The 18,543-nt window shown below is 39.7% G+C and overlaps 1 protein-coding gene across 4 annotated transcripts in view; it reads right to left on the bottom strand.

Annotated features, from left to right (window-relative positions):
* The window catches only part of wdr7 (WD repeat domain 7), a 134,586-nt gene that overhangs the window by 83,530 nt on the left and 32,513 nt on the right, over window positions 1-18,543 (bottom strand). For all 4 annotated transcript variants that reach the window (XR_014772664.1, XM_084746563.1, XM_084746561.1 and 1 more), the window contains exons 16-19: window positions 15,020-15,253; window positions 14,604-14,897; window positions 13,676-13,872; window positions 6,035-6,132 (exon numbers count right to left, since the gene is read on the bottom strand). Coding sequence is in view for 3 of the 4 variants with exons in the window: in XM_084746563.1 (XP_084602689.1) it covers window positions 6,035-6,132; window positions 13,676-13,872; window positions 14,604-14,897; window positions 15,020-15,253 (823 nt within the window). In the remaining variant the exon portion in view is untranslated. The remainder of the gene's footprint in view (window positions 1-6,034; window positions 6,133-13,675; window positions 13,873-14,603; window positions 14,898-15,019; window positions 15,254-18,543) is intronic.

The following is an 18,543-nucleotide window of genomic DNA, read 5'->3' as shown; positions in this document are numbered from 1 at the left end:
TCCCCCAACATTTTGACGTTATTCGACATTTCAACTTTCATTATCGAATTGCAAAAAAATTTCCATACAGACTACCACATCCACACACTACTGCTCAAACAACCTAGGAGTAATTACATAAATTGGGGTACTTAATATTACTGCTGACAACTTTACAGTTTGATTCTCCACAAAACACATGATAAATAACATTATCAAGTTAATCATTTTAAAAGTTAATGTACACCTGCTGCTTGCTATTTAATACAAGGTCCTGTGAACATATGTAAAACAATACACAGAACAAAATAGTAAGTAAAAGCTGCAAACATTAGCAAGACTAAAGAAAGAAATACTGGCACAACACACACACATTTTCATGTAGTTTAAGCAAACAGTGTGAGTGAAATAAATTATGAAATTCAAGAATTCAGATTCTAAAAATCCATTATGCTCATATGGACCGATCAAATAAATAAACCATTTTTGGACTCTTTCTCAACTCAGAACCTGATCCAAAGACTACTGTGAAATTTTGAATACGTCATCCATAAAACTGGGTTGGTCTTCATCTTCTGTAGGTAAACGTTCTCTGGACAGTGTTTTCCCACCTAGCTACAGGTGAATCATTTATTTCCATAAAAAAAAAAGACCCCAAAAAAAGAAAGGTGTTTTAGCAAAATGATTCTCCCAAAATTAGGAAGAAAAAGAAAACAAAATAAAAAACATAAATGATAAAAATAAAAAAAAAAAGCAGAGGAGGACCCTCCATGCAGAGAAAAGTGACAAAGTTATAGAAGACAAGTTCGTGAAAGGCACAAAAATGTAAAAATAAAACAAAGATAGCACTTGATTTCCCAGCAAGCACTTGGCAAAGAGATGAAAAATTAGCTGTTAGTTTGGAGACCAACCACGCTCAAACAAACAAAAGCTGACATAAGTCCTTGCCTTGACCAGGAAACAAAGGTTTCAGACTGCAGCACTAGCATTTTATCAACCAGTACTGAACGCTGAAAAAACTATTAACAATAAAAAAAAACAAAAAAAACATTAACCTTGTTTCAAAAAAAATATGACCCATATGTCTAAAAACAAGCTACATGCAGTTCAAAATATTTTGATCTGATGCATCCTGTAATAACAATATACATTTTATGTTTCTTTACACTAGGGCCAAAAACCTGAAACCTTTACACTGTGAAGATCAAATAATAAAGAATCTGAACACTTTAATTTTTAAAATCCCATTAAAGGTATTTGACAAAGAAAGAAAGGAAATCCCAGCTTTTCTCTCAAAAGTAAAATCATGTCTTAAACATATGAAATATACAACAGCTAATGACATTTTTTTTTAACATTTCAGTACCGACATAAACAGTGCAGAGCTTTACTGTTCACACAAAACCAGCTAAGCAGCTAAATGCAACAGGTACACATTTAAAAACTGTCAATAAAATAGTCCATATATCACAGAGAAAACATGTAGCACAGACACAACAGAGAACACAGGTACAGCAACATTGTGTCAGTTGATGGTCAAGAAGGGAAAAAACACAAAAACAGAGAGAAACAGTGAAAGAAAGATGTGCACAAATACAAAAGAGAGAGTGAATGAAAGTTGAAACACTGAAGAGTGTGTGTGTTCGTGGAACATTATTTTTTGTTTTTCTAGAGAACAGGCAGCAGGCTGAAGCCATGCAGTGGACAACAGTGTTAAGATGGAGAGAGACGGACAGAGAAAGAGAAGAACAGAGGAGGGGTGAGACAGAAATTAGAAAGATAGGCAGAGGAGATGGCTGAGGGCAGTCAACAGCAGTTTGTCAGCTTTGGTGTGGAAAAACCAAAAGTTTCAAATGAAGATCTGCTGTATGAGGAGGTTAAATATAATTTGGCCATCTTATATTACATATCATTTGCTTTAGGGCTGACCCTGCAGGACGACGCCATCTTTAAAAGACTTGGATGCTGGTGATGAAATCATAGTTACATCTGCAGATGATACTTTAATACTTATATATAACCTAAAAATTCAGTACCTGACAAGTGGTTAAACTAAGGAATTATAAATATAATGTAACAGGGTGTCTACTTGCATCTGGATGAGAACAGTCACATGGCAGCTATTCAGCCACTTACACCTGGACCCCTAGTTTAGCTATAAAGAGGAGGAGGAGGTGTGGGAAAAAAAAAAAAAATATTTCAAAGGAAGATCTCCAGTATGAGGAGGTTAAAAATAATTTGTCATCCAGTGGCTGAGCCTGCAGGACAGCGTCCTCTAAAAAGACTAGGATGTTAGTGGTAAATTAAACAATCATTATACATGCAGACAATACTGAAATACTCATTTCTAATTTGAAAATTTGGTGTCTTAACTAAGGAATTATAAATCTAATGTTTACACCTGGACCCCCAGTTTAGGTATAAAGAACAACAAAGTCCTTGTAGGGAGCAGATTCCAGCCATCAGACTGGGATTCCTAACCTGACATGCCAGATGGTCTGTTACAGAGAAACATCTGGGAAGTCGTCCTCAGAAACTGTTTGGAAAGGGGCAGGCACTTTCACATGTAATACAGGCTAACTTAAACCCATCGGTCAGGAGAAGAGCAAAAACATCTTTTCCATTGAAAAAAAAAGGCTTTCAGTTCCGTTCTTTGCTCTTCAAAACAAAAACAAAAAGGAAAAACATTTTATACAGACAATTAATGCTGTACACATTAGATTTATTATTCGATAATGGACATTTTTTCAAGTTTTCTTTGTTTTTTAATATTGCCATAAATATTGTAAAGTGGACTTTTTTTATCATGGTATTATACTGTGAGTTTCTGGTATCATTACATCTCTATACATCTGCATTTTCAGAAAGCCCCATTTTGTCTAACCATCTGTAGACTATTAAAGGATCATTTTAGCACAGCTTGCGAGGGGTTTTTTCATTGCTTGGTTTGTCCCAAACCCATGGAATTATCCTTTGTTCTGATCCACTCACTAAGTGTCTCGGAAAAACTTACTGGTAAAAACTGCTGGCAGTGTGTGGGCCGAAGAAGAACAAAATAAAGATATTTTTTGCAAGCTTCCCTGCATTAATGTGGACATGACGGTAAAATAGTATCTGTAAGATGGTTTTAGGTGTGTTAAATTGAAAGCAGACACCCTGCTCTCTCTGTTCATCTCACTGTAAATGTTGCAGTATATTAGAGGGGCCTCCTCATTTATTTCCATGTGAAAAGGGGCGGTGAGCAGGGTTAAGAGCGCTCCCCCTCACAAAGCCTCTGACACACACACACACACACACACACACACACACACACACACACACACACACACACACATCAGGTTGGAGGAGCTGGCTGAGCAGAGGTCACGGCCGAGCGTTCCCCCTGAATGGTGGTGAATAGGCGTGTGGCGTGAATAAGTCCGCACGCTTGTCACGCTTGGCCTCCATTAAGGCGTGACAATAGCACTAAAACCCCGCCTCCCCCCAACACCTGAGGGTGCCACCCATGGCATATGTATGTATGTGTGTGTGTGTGTGTGTGTGTGTGTGTGTGTGTGTGTGTGTGTGTGTGTGTGTGTGTGTGCAGTGTCTGCACTCACAAACTTGATTTTTGGTGTGTGTATTTGTAGGTATTGAGCTTGTTGTAGTGTGGTAGGTAGCTGTGTGTGTGTGTGTGTGGTAGGCAGATGGTGATGGCTGGTTAAAATGTCCCCTACAGTGAACCAGAGCAGGGTTTTCTCTTCAAAGAAAGACTCAAAACTTTACTTTTGTTCATCTCTACTGAGTGAAATCCCCCTGTCTCCATTTGTATTACTTGTATCTTTGTTTCCGTCTCTATAGACATTTGCTCCATCCACCTCTCCTTTGTTGTTGGACTGACACATGACGTGCCTCCTCACAACTGTAGTATAAGGAGCTACGGACATAACACATGGAGCCGAATCCGTTGCCTTGATTCAAGAAATGTCTGATCACGCTGATGATTCTATAAAATCAAATCTCTTTCCTGTGATTCATACCGTAATATTTCCAACCCTCACAGAAAGGACAAAACAACTCATTTGTCACTTCTTTCGACTATGATCTTTTGGTCCTATCATTACGACTACCAGTGGCTTCCAAAAGCATCACAAATGGCCTTATTTGTGTGACCATTTTCTGATTTAGCACTGCTGTGATTAATGTTTGGTTTCTACTTGGTAAAGGTTAGAGAAAGACCAAGGTCATCGTTAAAAAACAAACCAGCACTGACTGTTGGTCAGTGCTGCCAGTGGTAGGTCAGGGTGACCTAAAGCAGAACCTTACTCCTGTTAGCGTTTTTAGCATATTGCACTTTCAGATGAAGAAACGTGAAGTTCTTATTTTTGCACCTACCCATTTTTAACGGCTTGGAGTTTCCTTGGTTTATAATTGAAAATATTGGTTTATAAATTGTTTAATTTAGAATGAAAATTGTTTTGACATCATCTGTGTTAATTTAATATGAAAGAAGAATGATAAAATACATCCCACGAGCTCTACATCTCTATGTCCAACAAATGCTGAATCTACCTTCTCACCGGAATCAGGAAAATGCTTATTTTTAGCACAAAAAAACATCCTTATTTCCATATTAGCGTTTTGAAACACCCCAAAATAATATCTGACCTGGATTCCGTTACCAAATCCCAGTTTTGTAGGATCAGCATGACGTCTCCTGGTTTTGAAATACCAACATTTGAGATTTAATCCTTAGATTAAAATCGCTGAAATATTGGCCCCTGGGGATTTCTAAATGCAAAATAATTGCTCCAACAGTGGCGAGAACAGCTGCTAACAAACCTTTGCCCCTGAAACTTTTTGAGCACTGACCTAACCAGACAAGATCCTTTCCGCCTACCATTCTCCTCAGTGGTAGGCACAAGACTTATGCATGTCACTGCCCCAAAATAACAGACTAACATTGGTTGGTTCTGCAGTATAGCTTTTTTAAAAACTCTTGAATCATTTCCACTCAGTTGTAGCAATGAGAAAAGCGTTTAGAGACCAGGACTCAGAAACTGGGGATGAAAGACATGCTAGGTTAAGGCGGCGACAGGAGGGATGAAGCAGTTGAGGAGGGAGTTTGTAGCAAGTTTATTTGTAAGAATAAATCATCTGTCATGTTGATAAGTGGATTTTGTGAAGTTGGAAACTATATACATATTCTTGTGTTATGAACCACAACACCTGTGTGGGTTTACACTACGTTGAAATAAATTAACTACATGTTCAGTGTTTAACATTTACAGTTTGCGTCATGCAACTTGGAAAAAGCACATTTTAAAAGCTCAGTATTATGATTTTATATTTGTCTGAAACATAGCATAGCATTAATGACTATTAGTCGACTAAGAAAATCTTTATTCGGGGGCTGCCCTACAAACGCTGGACTACTTTTTTGTTTGTTCCTGACAGACAACTGTTATAATTCAGACATCTTCACAGGCCCTTATAAGGTAAGCAGAAAAAAATAGTTATTTTAGACATTTGAACAAAACATAATCCTCTTTTCATGTGAGGATAGTCTCAATATTTCCAGTATGAATCTCTGAATTTGTAGCAAAAACCACAGCTGTCAAAGTGAATGTGGATCAGCCTCTCCTCAAAATACTTCCACTGAGTTCCACTGAGCATTGCACAGAACGCCATAACCCCCATGTGAGTCTGTGGTTTGCCATGTGAAACTGTTTCGTTTTTTAAAATTAACAATTCCGGTGCTCAGTCAGTCTTTCACGAATAAAAATAAATTCTGAGAGAGAAGAGACCAGAAACAAAGCTGCAGGTTTGTCCTCCAGCTCAAGTTCCAACAACTCTACCCTCACGTCAGAAACAGCAGAACATCCCTTTAAAGACCTGCTGACCGAGGAAACAGCAGCAGCTTCCTCCTGTGATATTTCTGTTTTTTTTTCTATAACTCTCTGTGGGTTTTATTGCCGGTGGGCTGCATTATCAAACCCCCGCCTCTCTTCCCTCCCACCCTCCCCGCAGGGCCCTGGGGGTGTGTGAAGCGAGTGCCCCCTCCTTTTGTAGTTACCTTGTTTGATCTGGGCCTGTAGCGCCGGGTTGGAAGGCTGAGGGGGGGCGGCCTGCGTCCTGCGAGGAGTCTCCGGGGTTCCTCCTGGTCTGGGAGGCCTGGAGGAGGATCACAAAGAGGAGGCATGAAATATTAAAAGGAGCAGGGAGGAGAGAGGAGGGCCAACACAAACACACACACACACACACACACACACACACACACACACACACACACACACACAGCAAAATACAAAGAAACAAAGTCACAGAAACACATACATACATAAAACCGGGTGCCCACATAAACAAATGTCTTTTATTTTGGTTTCCTGAAAACAACGGCTTCAATTTCACACACACACACACACACACACATATACACACACACACACACACACACAGAAATTCAGTGTGTGCGTGTGTGTTCTCAGGCTCCAGCCTATTGAATTTTGGGTGGAGGACACAATCCAGAGTCTGAACAGACTGGCGGCATCTAACTTCCAGAGACACACAAACACTTCCAATACAACAATCAATGGAATGATCACCATCGGTTGCCAGGCAACAATTAGCAAGTAAAACTACCAAAAATCTACCGCTAGGAAAAGCGACAAAAGTCAGTCTGGATTGGGATCCCAGGCTTGTTTTTACAAACAGGGTAGAAGCACTAGCACATCTATTTTGTCCATTGGCTGTAGTTCAGAAATTTCATAATTGGCCCAACCTTTCTTGTTTGGTTACCATGGTAATTAGGGTTAGCGCCTGACGTAGGGGGAAAAAAGCCATTACAGATGAATTATCCCTAAGTCAATGTTGCTATTTTAACTTACTTATTTCTGTAAGGAACACGTTAGCAGTTTTAGTAGGCTTAGCAAACCCAGACTTTGGAAGCCCTCCTAATGTTAGGGTAACTGTTGTCCAGCTTTTCACTTTTCCACCTGTAGTATTAGCTAACTAGCGAACGGTAGGGTTAGCTACAGCATCTGTTATATTAGCCCACTCTCTCTATTATCTCCCAAGTTAGCCTTGTTGTAAATTTTTCAAAATGAACATCTTTGGATTCCTGCCCATCACTGTGTTTACTTCATTTTTCACGTGCTTCAATGTAGGTTTCAGTATGTTTTTAAAAAAAAAAAAAAACAACAGTTACCATGTTGTTTAGTGCGGGCTATATAACTAAATTAGGTTGGTTGCTAGGTAACAGACATAAAAGTTGATAAGAAATGTTGGATTAAGTATTTAGTATTTCCTAACCTGTGATAAGATATGATTAGATCGGATGAGACAGGATTCCTTTAATTAGGATTTGCTTCTATAATATCAAACTGGGCTCTAGACTCTTCATAGTTTAACTCAAGACTTCCTGTCTTTAGACTTAAGATGAGAAGTGTCCATGATATGGTGAATTTTCAAAAACACAGGAGTCAGGTGGGCTGCAGTGTCACAAAATAAATCAGGTGTATTATGAGTGCATTACCATAAATTCTCAAATAGTCAACAGAGAGAACTACAGAGAGACCTTTTATTTGAAACAGGCTTATATTAGAATAAGACAATTATTTCTGATTTGCCCCATTTCAAAATTAAAGTTGATCATTTTATGTAGAAGCTTCTCCATTTTCTCATCTGCTTCTGTTCTAAGTTACTGTGGATGCAAACTTTACACTTCCTCCTGTTGTCCTGATAAATACAGTATAATGTACATTCCCATCATTCTTACAAACAACACTCATGTTAGTAACAGGACTTTGTGTTTGACAATTACCGGATAAACTTTCAAGCCCCTAAAATAAGTTAAATACAAAACAGAAGGCTAGTTTGTTTGTTTCAATAAATGTACTGAGAAGTACCCAACAGGACAGTTAAAAATAAATAAGAGAAAGGGGAACCTTAAAAGTCTTCATTGGACTACAGCAAATAGTAGAAAGCAAGCAAATTCTCAAAAAACAACAAAAAAAAAAAAGTTAACTTCTCGTCTTCTTCTTACTATTGCTTACTATTATATTTCTGTTGCTTTTCTCAATAGTTCCAACACACACACACACACACACACACACAGAATTATTTTTTCTACAAAGAACATCCAGTGAGAACTATTCAGCACACAGAGTCCAAGAACGTGCACCTGCATGCCCCTCACACCCCCACCCGACTCACACACCTGCTCTCCCTGCCTTTCAATATAGCTCTCTCTCTCACACACACACAGACAATCTCTCTCACTCTCACACACACACACACACACACACACACACACACACACACACACACACACATCTTTGTATCAGTGTGGCACACAAAAACACAAAGAAATACACACATTTATTGTCTTTCCACCAAATTAGCTCTGGTTCTTTAACCAGTTACCTTCAGGATTTTTGGAATCTTGGTGCTATCCAGAAAATAAATAGACCAAGGTCATCAACAGAGGGCGCTGCACCATGAATCTAAACAGTAACGGCAAGATGGCAGATCACTGATTACCTGCAAGCTTTTGTTCTGTTATTCATTTGTTTTTAGCGGCACACACTTTTGATGACAATTTCAAACTCAACACAGACAGATGCTAATATTTTTAAGCACCGGCACCACAGACCTCCAAGACTATAATTTTGGTGGCCCAAGTACATTCTTGGTAGCCCAAATGTAAACGCATGTAAAAAATAATACAAAAAATGAATTTTAATGCAACTTGACTGTGACACTGTGAAGGCATTATTTACCACTTAAGCTCCCGCTTCCATTCACTGATACTTTTTGTTGTCATTTCATTTTTTCCATAGTTGCCTTTGTGTGTTTCTGTTTTTTCTGTAAGAAACATGTTAGCAGTTTGAGTAGGCTTCATAAACCCAGACTTTGGTAGTCCCAACATATTGGTAGTTAGCTCGCTGTTTTCATAGAATGCTGAACAATCAGGCACGGAGGAATCCAAGGGATGTTTGTAGAGGTGTCACATTGTGTTGGGGAGGGCTTGCAGTACGGGGATAAAACTTGGTGGCCACATGGGGGCACCTACATGGAATATTTGGTGGCCACAGAGTATTTTTTGTGGCTACAGGCCATCAGGCCATGGTTAATGTCAACTACTGCTTGACTTCTTCATTGTTGTCCATCCTCTCTTTTCAACCTGTAGAATATGACAATGTCACAGTTTGATCATCAGGTTGAGGAAAACCTGCTATTTTTTGGCACCAAATTTTCCCATTTAATTTTGGTCGAAAGGCTCAGGTTCAAAATTAGGTGTGCGAACTTGAATGTAACAGTGGAAAATGGGTACCTGTCTCGCTAACAAACACAAAGATTATGCACAACAAATTCTAGTAAAATACAATTCACAAAGACAAAATCCAGTCTTTGTTTAATAATTTATTTTTCCTGTTCATTTGAAGTTTACATGTAGAGTCTGAGTAAGACAAGTCAGGAGAGTAGCTTACAAAGTTCTGTCGTTTTAATAAAAACTCCCTCTTTGTGTTTCTACGGACAATGCTTTCCGTGCTGAGCTGCAGTGGATGGTGATTACAGCACAAACTGCACCAGACTCCGCAATATAACAGAATGAGAAGAGAAATAATTCAATACATTCTTACACTGAAGAGACTATGGTTGGCTTTTACAGTTGGTCACCAAACTTAATTTTCCTCCTCAGACTCCATGTGTTTATGTGACTTATATTTGATATGAGGCTTTATCAGGCTAAATAAATTCAGTGTGTGGGTTGTCAATTCACGGTGTTATCGGAGTGCTGCTTTTTGTATCTGCATGTGTAATGTGTGTACAAGCTGGTAAATGGGGTTTAGGGCTGTTATCTAAATCACATCTAAATCCATCTAAATCCAACCATTTTTACTTGATTCAATTTAAACCAAAGAAAAAAAATCACTTCAAAATTCTGCTCAGAGTGTTTAAATGTTCTTCACGTGTTTTTCTGCCTACAAGTCAAACTTAACACATTAACATGGAATTGTGGGACACATTTAATGGAAAGTGAAAATCAATCCATATGGAGGAGTGTAGATTATGGGTCTTTAAATGTGTCCTTCTGTCCTATCTTTAGTCTATCTTCAATCTAGAACTGTCCTCTCCTGCTTTGCAAGCGTACAGCGCAGGTTGTGTCAATGCTGGAAAAAAATACTCCAACAAGCCCTTCTTCCTCAGTAAAGTAAAGATTGAACACGACTTCTGACCACACCGAAGAACCTGACCAACAGGAAAACTAGAAATCTCCCCAAAACAAAGAAAAAGATGCGTTGTTTGTAATTTAGCCAGCTCGAAGTGGATATACGTCCTAGAGAAGAAGGCGCTTGATGTAATTCATACAGTAAGCAGCTATTTTCTCAGACCGGAGTTAGGAAAGGAAACAAGAGCAAGACACGTTTTGTCTAGGACTGTCTTCCAAAAGGGAAGACTTTCAGGTCTTGTCCCACAGACAAGCTCAAGCCCTCATTCTGAGTTGGTGTCAGCAGTGCTGTTGTGGTTGTGATGAAATACTAAAAGACCAAGAGTTCGGGGGTACATCTTTTCAAATTCCAGCACACAGTGAGGAAGCTTCTCTGCTGTCATAAATGTAAGATAGAGAACATGAAAAAGCCAAAAACCCAAACACGTTCAAATATTCACCACTGCTGGTTTGAAGTGTCGAAGTGGAGACAGCTAGAGAGAAGATCCTTGTTTGAGTTTTAAAAAGAAGTCTTCAGCTTCCACCTGTAGTTGCACAATCACCTTCTCTGATCTGGACATAACATGGAGGAGGAGTTCTTTATAAGATAATAATAAGCACCTTTGAAAAGGCTGTGCAGTGTCCTCTGTCCTCTCGCTGTGGTGCTCTTTGTTTCTGCTGTTGTAGCTGACACTTGCTGTTTATCACCTCTGTTTTTCTTTTGAAAACTGCTTGCTTATGAAAACTGAAGACTTGACTTAGACTTGCCCTCACAGAGTTGAGATTTGACTTGAAACTGACTTGAGAACATGATCTGAAGTAGTCTCAATTGACTTGAACTGGACTTGCTCTCAAGGACTTCAGACTTGATGTGGACTTGCGTTGAAGGATATCATATTTGACTTGTGGCTTGCTTTGAAAAGACCTTTGTATTTGGACGTATCTCCATGACGTATCTCCTGCCTTGAAACTGGCTTTGAGAGCACTTGAGACTTGACCTGGACCTGACAAGAATGACACGACTTTACTTGACCCTTGACTTGTCCCAGTTCACTTTGGACTTATACTTACCCTCAAGGATTTGAAATCAGCATGATCTGAGACTGCCTTTAACAAGTCTTAAACCACAAATTGGACTCATTTTGATTGACTGGAGTTGTAAAATAAATTTGCATTGAAGGACTTGACATTTGATTGAGTGGTTTTGACTGGTTCTGACTGGTTCTGACTAGTTTTGACTGGTTTTGATGAGACTTGGACTTGCCCCAGAAGACTTAAAGGGTAACTATATCCAAAATTTCCACTATAAACTTGGGAGAGCCGGGACTATAAGAGGCATGGCTACATAGTATGCAATGTTGGGGGTCCAGCTCTGAATATGGCACAGTTATCAGCAACACAACATTAACTGCCACTCAAGAGGAATAAATCGTGCTCACATAGGATGTAGTCTGTCTACCGACACTGATCAGCACTGATCATGTATACTTGACATATACACACTTGAGAGATGGTTATGGCTCAAGTGACTGATACGCCTTTTCCTCCGAATCCTCTCTAATTCTTGAGATGGTTCCATTAAAGATGCTTGGAACTAAGGCTGCATGATTTGGTAAAAAAAAAAAAAAAAAAGTTATATTGCAGTTACTTTAAAATTGCGATTGCGATATGTGATACGATTGGCAGAAATGATCAGTCTTGCATTGCATTTCGTGTTCACTAAAAAAGCTATTGAAATCCTGATGATGTGATATTTCTGGAGGTTGGCACCAAACAAACATGTTTTCTTTCATCTGAAGAACCAGAATTTTAGACCAGGTCATCTGTGCAGAAGGCACTTTCTCACACGTTTTTCCTTTTTCAAAAAACAGTGATTTTGTTCTGCGATTTGGATACTGCACTTGGCCATATCATGATTTTATTATGACTGCAATTAATCATGCAGCCCTACTTGGAACCTTAGTGCTTTCTAGCAAACCAGCCCACATTTCCACTAATACTGGGCAGAATCATTGTAATGAAGGATATGTTATCAATGAATCGCCTTGAGCAAAGCACAAAAACCTGTAGTAAATGACACGCCCACTTCAGGTTGCACCTCAAGTCAAGGAAAAACTTGACTTGAGGTGCAAAAATTTTTTGGTTCCATGTAGGAACCAACTTTTTGGGTCCCAATGAGATTATTTTTGGTGGAAACGATCACACTAGAGAGACCATGTTAGGGTGGAGGGTCTTTTTAATCATCTCGGACTCTAAAAACACAGCTCTTATGATAGAATTTAGAACCTGTTGTACACCAGTGTAAGACAAGACCCCAGTGGAGAACCTATCCAACCTGTACTCATTTCATCATAACTTTAGGGGATGTTTGAGAGGTCTTAAAGCTACTGTATAAAATTAACTTCAGAGCACTGATATGTTGAACCTTTACAGAGGCTAAACTACAGAGAGAGTTATAATGGAGTTTTATGTTTAACCAAATTATTTAATAAAGATGATTAAACAGAAATTAAAGAATAAAAACAGGTGAAATAAAAATCTGAGGAGGCTGAAACATTCGACCACCTTTATTCCCTACACATCTCTCTGTCTCTCGTGCTCTCTCTCTCTCTCTCTCTCTCTCTCTGCCTTTTTCCCCTCTAACTCTTCCTTGCTCGCCCTCCCTGCAGGGTTATTCTGTGCAGGTTGACGAAATGATGAAATGTTGTGTGTTGGCGTTACAGCAGCAGGACCTCGACCTCCGTGTTAAATCTTTCACAGCACAATGAGAGCTCAGACAGACTAAACAATCAGCTTCTCACACACGCACGCACACACGCACACACACATACACACACACACTTGACAGTAGTTGAACTTAACCTGCTGCTGGTATCTTTGTGTATGTGAACAGCGTCTGTGTTTCTGTGCTTTGAATTTAGTTACCGTTCTCGCTTGTTTGGATTGTTATTTTGTATTTCAGCTGGAATCACTGATGATGGATCAGGGGTGTGTTTTTCTGCCTGGAGAATCCAGATAAGTTGAGCTTGAGCTCAGATTTTCTTCTCAATATCTTTCAGATACTCTGGACAAAGCATCCACTGACGTTTTGAATTTGAATCTGATACGTGGTCCTCAGGTATAGGAATTGTATCGGGTAACATCTTTGGTTTTTGCAGTCAGAGCTACAAAGATCCTAAAGTTTTATGGACTGGTTTTATTAACTGATGTCCACTTATCTAAAAATTCAAATAAGTTTTCACACACTGCTCATCAGCTCAGAGGTCTGACTTAAAACCAATCAGGATAAAATCAGGACAATCCCCAACTCAAGTGTGTTCAACTGCAGTTCCCCAAATGGCCACTAAGAGCTGCTCACAGAATTCTCTTTGAACTGTATTGAATGGAATAAGAAAACCAGCAATTTCTGAATAAACTTTTACCGGAAGAATTTAGTGTCACGGAAGGTAATTTCACTTTTTCTGAGGAAAGTCCTGGTCGATACTTAGATAAAATATAGTTTACCTGGCCGGTGCTTTCTTCATGTGCTCTCCGACAAACGTGGCGTTGGTCATGCCCATCAGAGTGTTGGCCAATGAAATGACAGACAGGAGGTGCTGCGTGGTGACGGCCCTCGACACGCCATACGTCCCCTTTCCCACGATGTCCGACAGAGTCAGCTTCAGACCCGTCGCCAGGGACAGCTGCCGCAGCAAGGACTCCTGGGGACAAAAAAAAAAAAAAAAAAAAAAAAAAAAAAGAGGCAGACAAATCAACCGGCGGCTGTGGAAATGCTGAAGCGTGTGTGTTGTAAACAGGTCAACATGAGTGACCAGTTGTGTGTTTTATCTGTGTTTTCTTCAGCTCAGATGCCACATACTGCCTCATGTGTTTCCTGTCAGATCATTCAAACTGCAGAGTGGACATTTTAAACAGGATCTGAAAACCTTTCTCTACAGACAGACCTGACACTCTCTGTATTGTCTCACTTTGTTATTTGTTGGTGTTGAGTTGTTTTTATTGACTGCTGAAGCACTTTATGACACTCGCTCCATAAGGGTGCTACAGAAACGTCAATCACTTACTGAAACTGTTATTACAGATATGTCTGACGTCCCTCTGTGAACAGTCAGAGAAGGAAGCCGCTGTCAGGTCTTTTTTTTTGTTCATTTATTCTGATTGTGTTATTATTTTATTATTGTATTATCTTATTATTTAATGTGGAGCACTTCATAACTTTGTGCTTTGGCAGACAGTGATGGAATCTAAAGTGTAAAATATAAAACATCTATTTTTCTTTATGTTATTCATTATTCATTTTGAAATAAATGGAAGCAGAGAATGGCCGTCCTTGCAAATTTTTTAATGCTGTTATCTCGAGATCATAAATTAACCATTTCATCACCTTGAGATAATGAAATAAGCTCGTTTTCTCACCAGATGGATAGCTTACCTTGAAGGTGGGCAGCATGAGGGACATGTGACCCCCCCTGGAGATCAGGCCGAAGGAGATGGGGCAGTGCGGTCTGAGCATGCCCAGTCGCTCCAGACAGATGCTGTCCAGCTGTTCGTTGAGACCCCAGGCATGCAGGCAGGACATGAAGAGTTTGGCTGTGTCCATGGTCAGGTTGTACTCCAGCAGACTCAGAGACTTGGACTTCTCCTCCCGCCTCCTCATCTCCTCCTCCTCCTCCTCGTCTTCATCCAGCAGGTGCTCCTTGATGGTCTCCTTCATTGTCTCCTTCACCTGGTGGTATGAGACAAAAAGAACAAGATTAAAAAACTAAATAAAATCCTAAAAATTCTAAGACAAATTATATCGTGTCTATTTATTTAAAACCTGCTGATGTCCATGTTGTGTTCACTGACCTGTTTAAAGATCTTGTTGGCCAGGAAGGACCCCCCCTTGTCGGCCCCAGCCTGGCTCTTCTGCAGCGTCTCTGGAGACACCAGCGTGGGGTTCGGTCTCTGGGCCTCCTCTGTCAGCAGCTGGATAATTACCGCTTCCACATCGAAGAACAGCACGTGCATGTCAGGGTCCGTCAGGTTGGTCTTCATGGCCTGGACCACCAGGGCATTATGGGAGTATTTTGGCAGGTTGCCCTGGGGGACACAGAAAAAAAAATAAAAAATAAGACCTAAACGCAGTGATGAATCTCTGATTCCAACTTTGTGATCATATTGTGCTTTGTTCCTGTAGAAAAAAAGAAAATATGAAGACTAATGAGAGTCAGATGGCAGAGCTCCCTCTGGGGACATATTCAATCTGTCACCTGACCGGCCAGTCACAGTCCATATGTCCTTCTTTATGACTAGACACGTTTTAAAGTCTAGGGGTGACCCAAATGCCTCGAAGCTTCTTGCTTGTAGTGCTCTGTTGTCATTGTAAGGGATGTCAAAATTTGTATTTGAATGTTGCATTATTTTTGCTTGTTTGGTTTTTGAAGAGATGAAGGAGACATTGTGTTGTCTGCACAAAAAAAAACAAAAAAAAACACAAGACTGATGAAGGCTGAGATATTCTGACTTTTATTCCCTAAAACGACTCAAGCTCCAAACATCTCTCTACATCTCTCATAAGGCAACTGGGTTGAGTACTCCCTGCCTCCCCGTGTCTTTTGAAAGATAAATATGCAACATATTTGCTGTAATAAGTCATAAAATGACCACGATGCGTCATCAGAGATCGAGGACATGTTAAGTTGAAATGCTCGCTACGCTGACAACAACGCTACAGCCGTGGTGTCACACTTGTTTACCCGTTTCACGTTAATAAGAGTGCAAATTAATCTTGAATGAGTGTCTGTTTATGAGTGGAGCTGCAACGACTGATCGAATAATTGATTGTTAATCAATTATTAAAGTGATGGCCACCTATTTTGATAATTATTACTCAATATCAGTCATTTTTTTAAGAAAAAAGTTCAAATTCTCTCAGTTGAGCATTGTGAATCTTTGGATTGTGGACAAAACAAGGTATTTGAGAACATAATCTCGGGCTTCAGGAAACACTAATTGACATTTTTCACTATTTTCTGAGATTTTATAACCAATCGATTAATCATTAGTTGCAGCCCTAGTAAACAGCCACTAAAAGTGACTTATATTATCCAGTGTTAAAATAAAATCATACTGATAAGTGGACTGATGACAAGACTGCCAACAAACATATTTCTTTACCTATATAGAGCTAAACTACTGCAGAGAATAATGATTTAAATAAGTCATCCCCTTAAAGACGAAGTATTATTCAGACACACAGATACACAAAACACACACACCCCATTAGCTGTAATTGCCACCAATACTAACACATTACTCGATTTTAATGAAATTAGCAGAGACACCTGTGTGGAGCTGTATGTAGAACAGCTCTGTTTGTTTACATGTTAATGACCTGATGATGGCTGCAATCAGACAACTGTGATCCTGTTAGAGTCGCTCTGCGAGGCAGGGAGGGAAGAATGACGCGAGGAAATAAAGGGAAAGAAATGGCAAAACTGGATTTTAATGGGAATGTGTCTCATGGGGGATTTTCCATTTGTTTCTCTTAACTGTCCAAAGTGTGGCTTCATTTCACAAAGAAAAATGACAGTAGTGCTTATTGTAATGTCTGTAAAATGATCATTTCAAGTAAGGGTGGAAAGACCAGCAATACATGGAAACAATCTTCTACACAACAGGAGCTTAAATTCCAGGAATGCCATGTATTTGACACTTCACACATGAGCGCCACTGATGTGCTGAGCAGCACATCCACACCGAGGGTAGATGTTACAATAACATCAGCACCACAGAGGCAGATTTGTTTCTTTGACAAAAAAAAACTCAATGAAACGGAATGATGCACAAATATTCTCATTTCATCCGTTTTAGATGATGACAGGCAGACTCTTCCTCCTTCCTACTTTTTTCCCCACACAAAAACTGATAAGCAATCAATGAAGGAACTGACAAAGAATTAGGCCGATGAGCAGAATCAATAATGGCATGGGAATCAATAAAATCTTAACAATTCCCTTCCCTAGCTGGAATATGGAGCTGGACTTTGCTGCAGAACAGACAGACTGACATACTGTCTACATCTTCCAGCCATCTGTGTCTCCATAATTGTCTTTTTATTTTTACTCACTCTCCACCCAAAGCAGAACTGGACAAAATAACAGTGCCTGTTGAGGACACATTTGAATATATGGTTTCTGGTATGATGTGGTTTCTGCAGTTATGTAATGTTTGTTTCTCAATGTGTGGAAATGCTTCAGATTTGGCTGTTTTCTTCATATTGTTTCTATTATTGTAGCTAATCAAATAGTTCATGTGTTTCTGTGTTGCACCTTCTGCTTTTGGAAACACTGTTTTTAACCTTCCACGCCATTAAAGCTATTTGAATTGAACTGGATGTGACTGTGTGACAGAGACAGAGACAGAACAATAATTAGCTCTGGAGACTCCTGACTGACCGAGAGACACAATACACCTGCAGCTGGGACACACGGACACACACACACACACACACAGAGGAGCAGCATCACAGCTTTGACAGGAAAGTCCTCCCTGAGGGTTTCTGTGTGTGTGTGTGTGTGTGTGTGTGTGTGTGTGTGTGTGTGTGTGTGAACGAGGGGTGAAAAAAAGTCAGCTGTCGACAAATGCATGTAAATTCATGAGTGTATAAATGCAGCTTACTGTTGCTTTCCCTCCCATCCTTTATTTATTCATTCATTCCCAGAGCTGTTTGATTCAAGCTCAAAATTTTCCCACAAAGACAGCAAACAGAACACTGTGTGTGCTTTATCATAAAATACACTGTGCTAGCTTGCATGTCACATATGAGCAGAGTGAAGTGGCCTCAGTGATCTCAGCACACATAGTTTTGGTTTTGTTAGATGTCTTGGATTTTTTTTTCCTGGCAAAAGCAGGACAAGCTCATCTCCATTTTTCAGTGTCAATGTCAGTGTGTGTGTGTGTGTGTGTGTGTGTGTGTGTGTGTGTGTGTGTGTGTGTGTGTGTGTGTGTGTGTGTGTGTGTGTGTGTGTGTGCAGGTCTGCAAGTGTGTGCTGTTTTGGTGGATGAACACTGCCATCTAAAGGCAAACAGCCACATTGCAACCACATACCCACAGACAATAATGAGCACACAGATGTTGGATGATTTTGTGATTGTCCTGGTATTAAATGAACACACACACACACACACACACACACACACACACACACACACACACACACACACACACACACACACACACACCTTGGAGCAAAAAAACTGAGGATTTTCACAGAATAAACTGGAAGATTTTGAACATTTTTCCTCAAAATCTTCTTAGTGCATGAGGCAGTGTTTTAGACAAAATCATACACATATTTCTATATTTTATTAATTTATAATATTCACTT

This window comes from Lutjanus erythropterus, chromosome 20, assembly GCF_056507025.1.
Source record: "Lutjanus erythropterus isolate fLutEry1 chromosome 20, fLutEry1.hap2, whole genome shotgun sequence".
Classification (NCBI taxonomy): domain Eukaryota; kingdom Metazoa; phylum Chordata; class Actinopteri; order Lutjaniformes; family Lutjanidae; genus Lutjanus; species Lutjanus erythropterus.
Note: the sequence above shows the minus strand (reverse complement) of the source record. Positions and strands in the feature narration are given on the sequence as shown.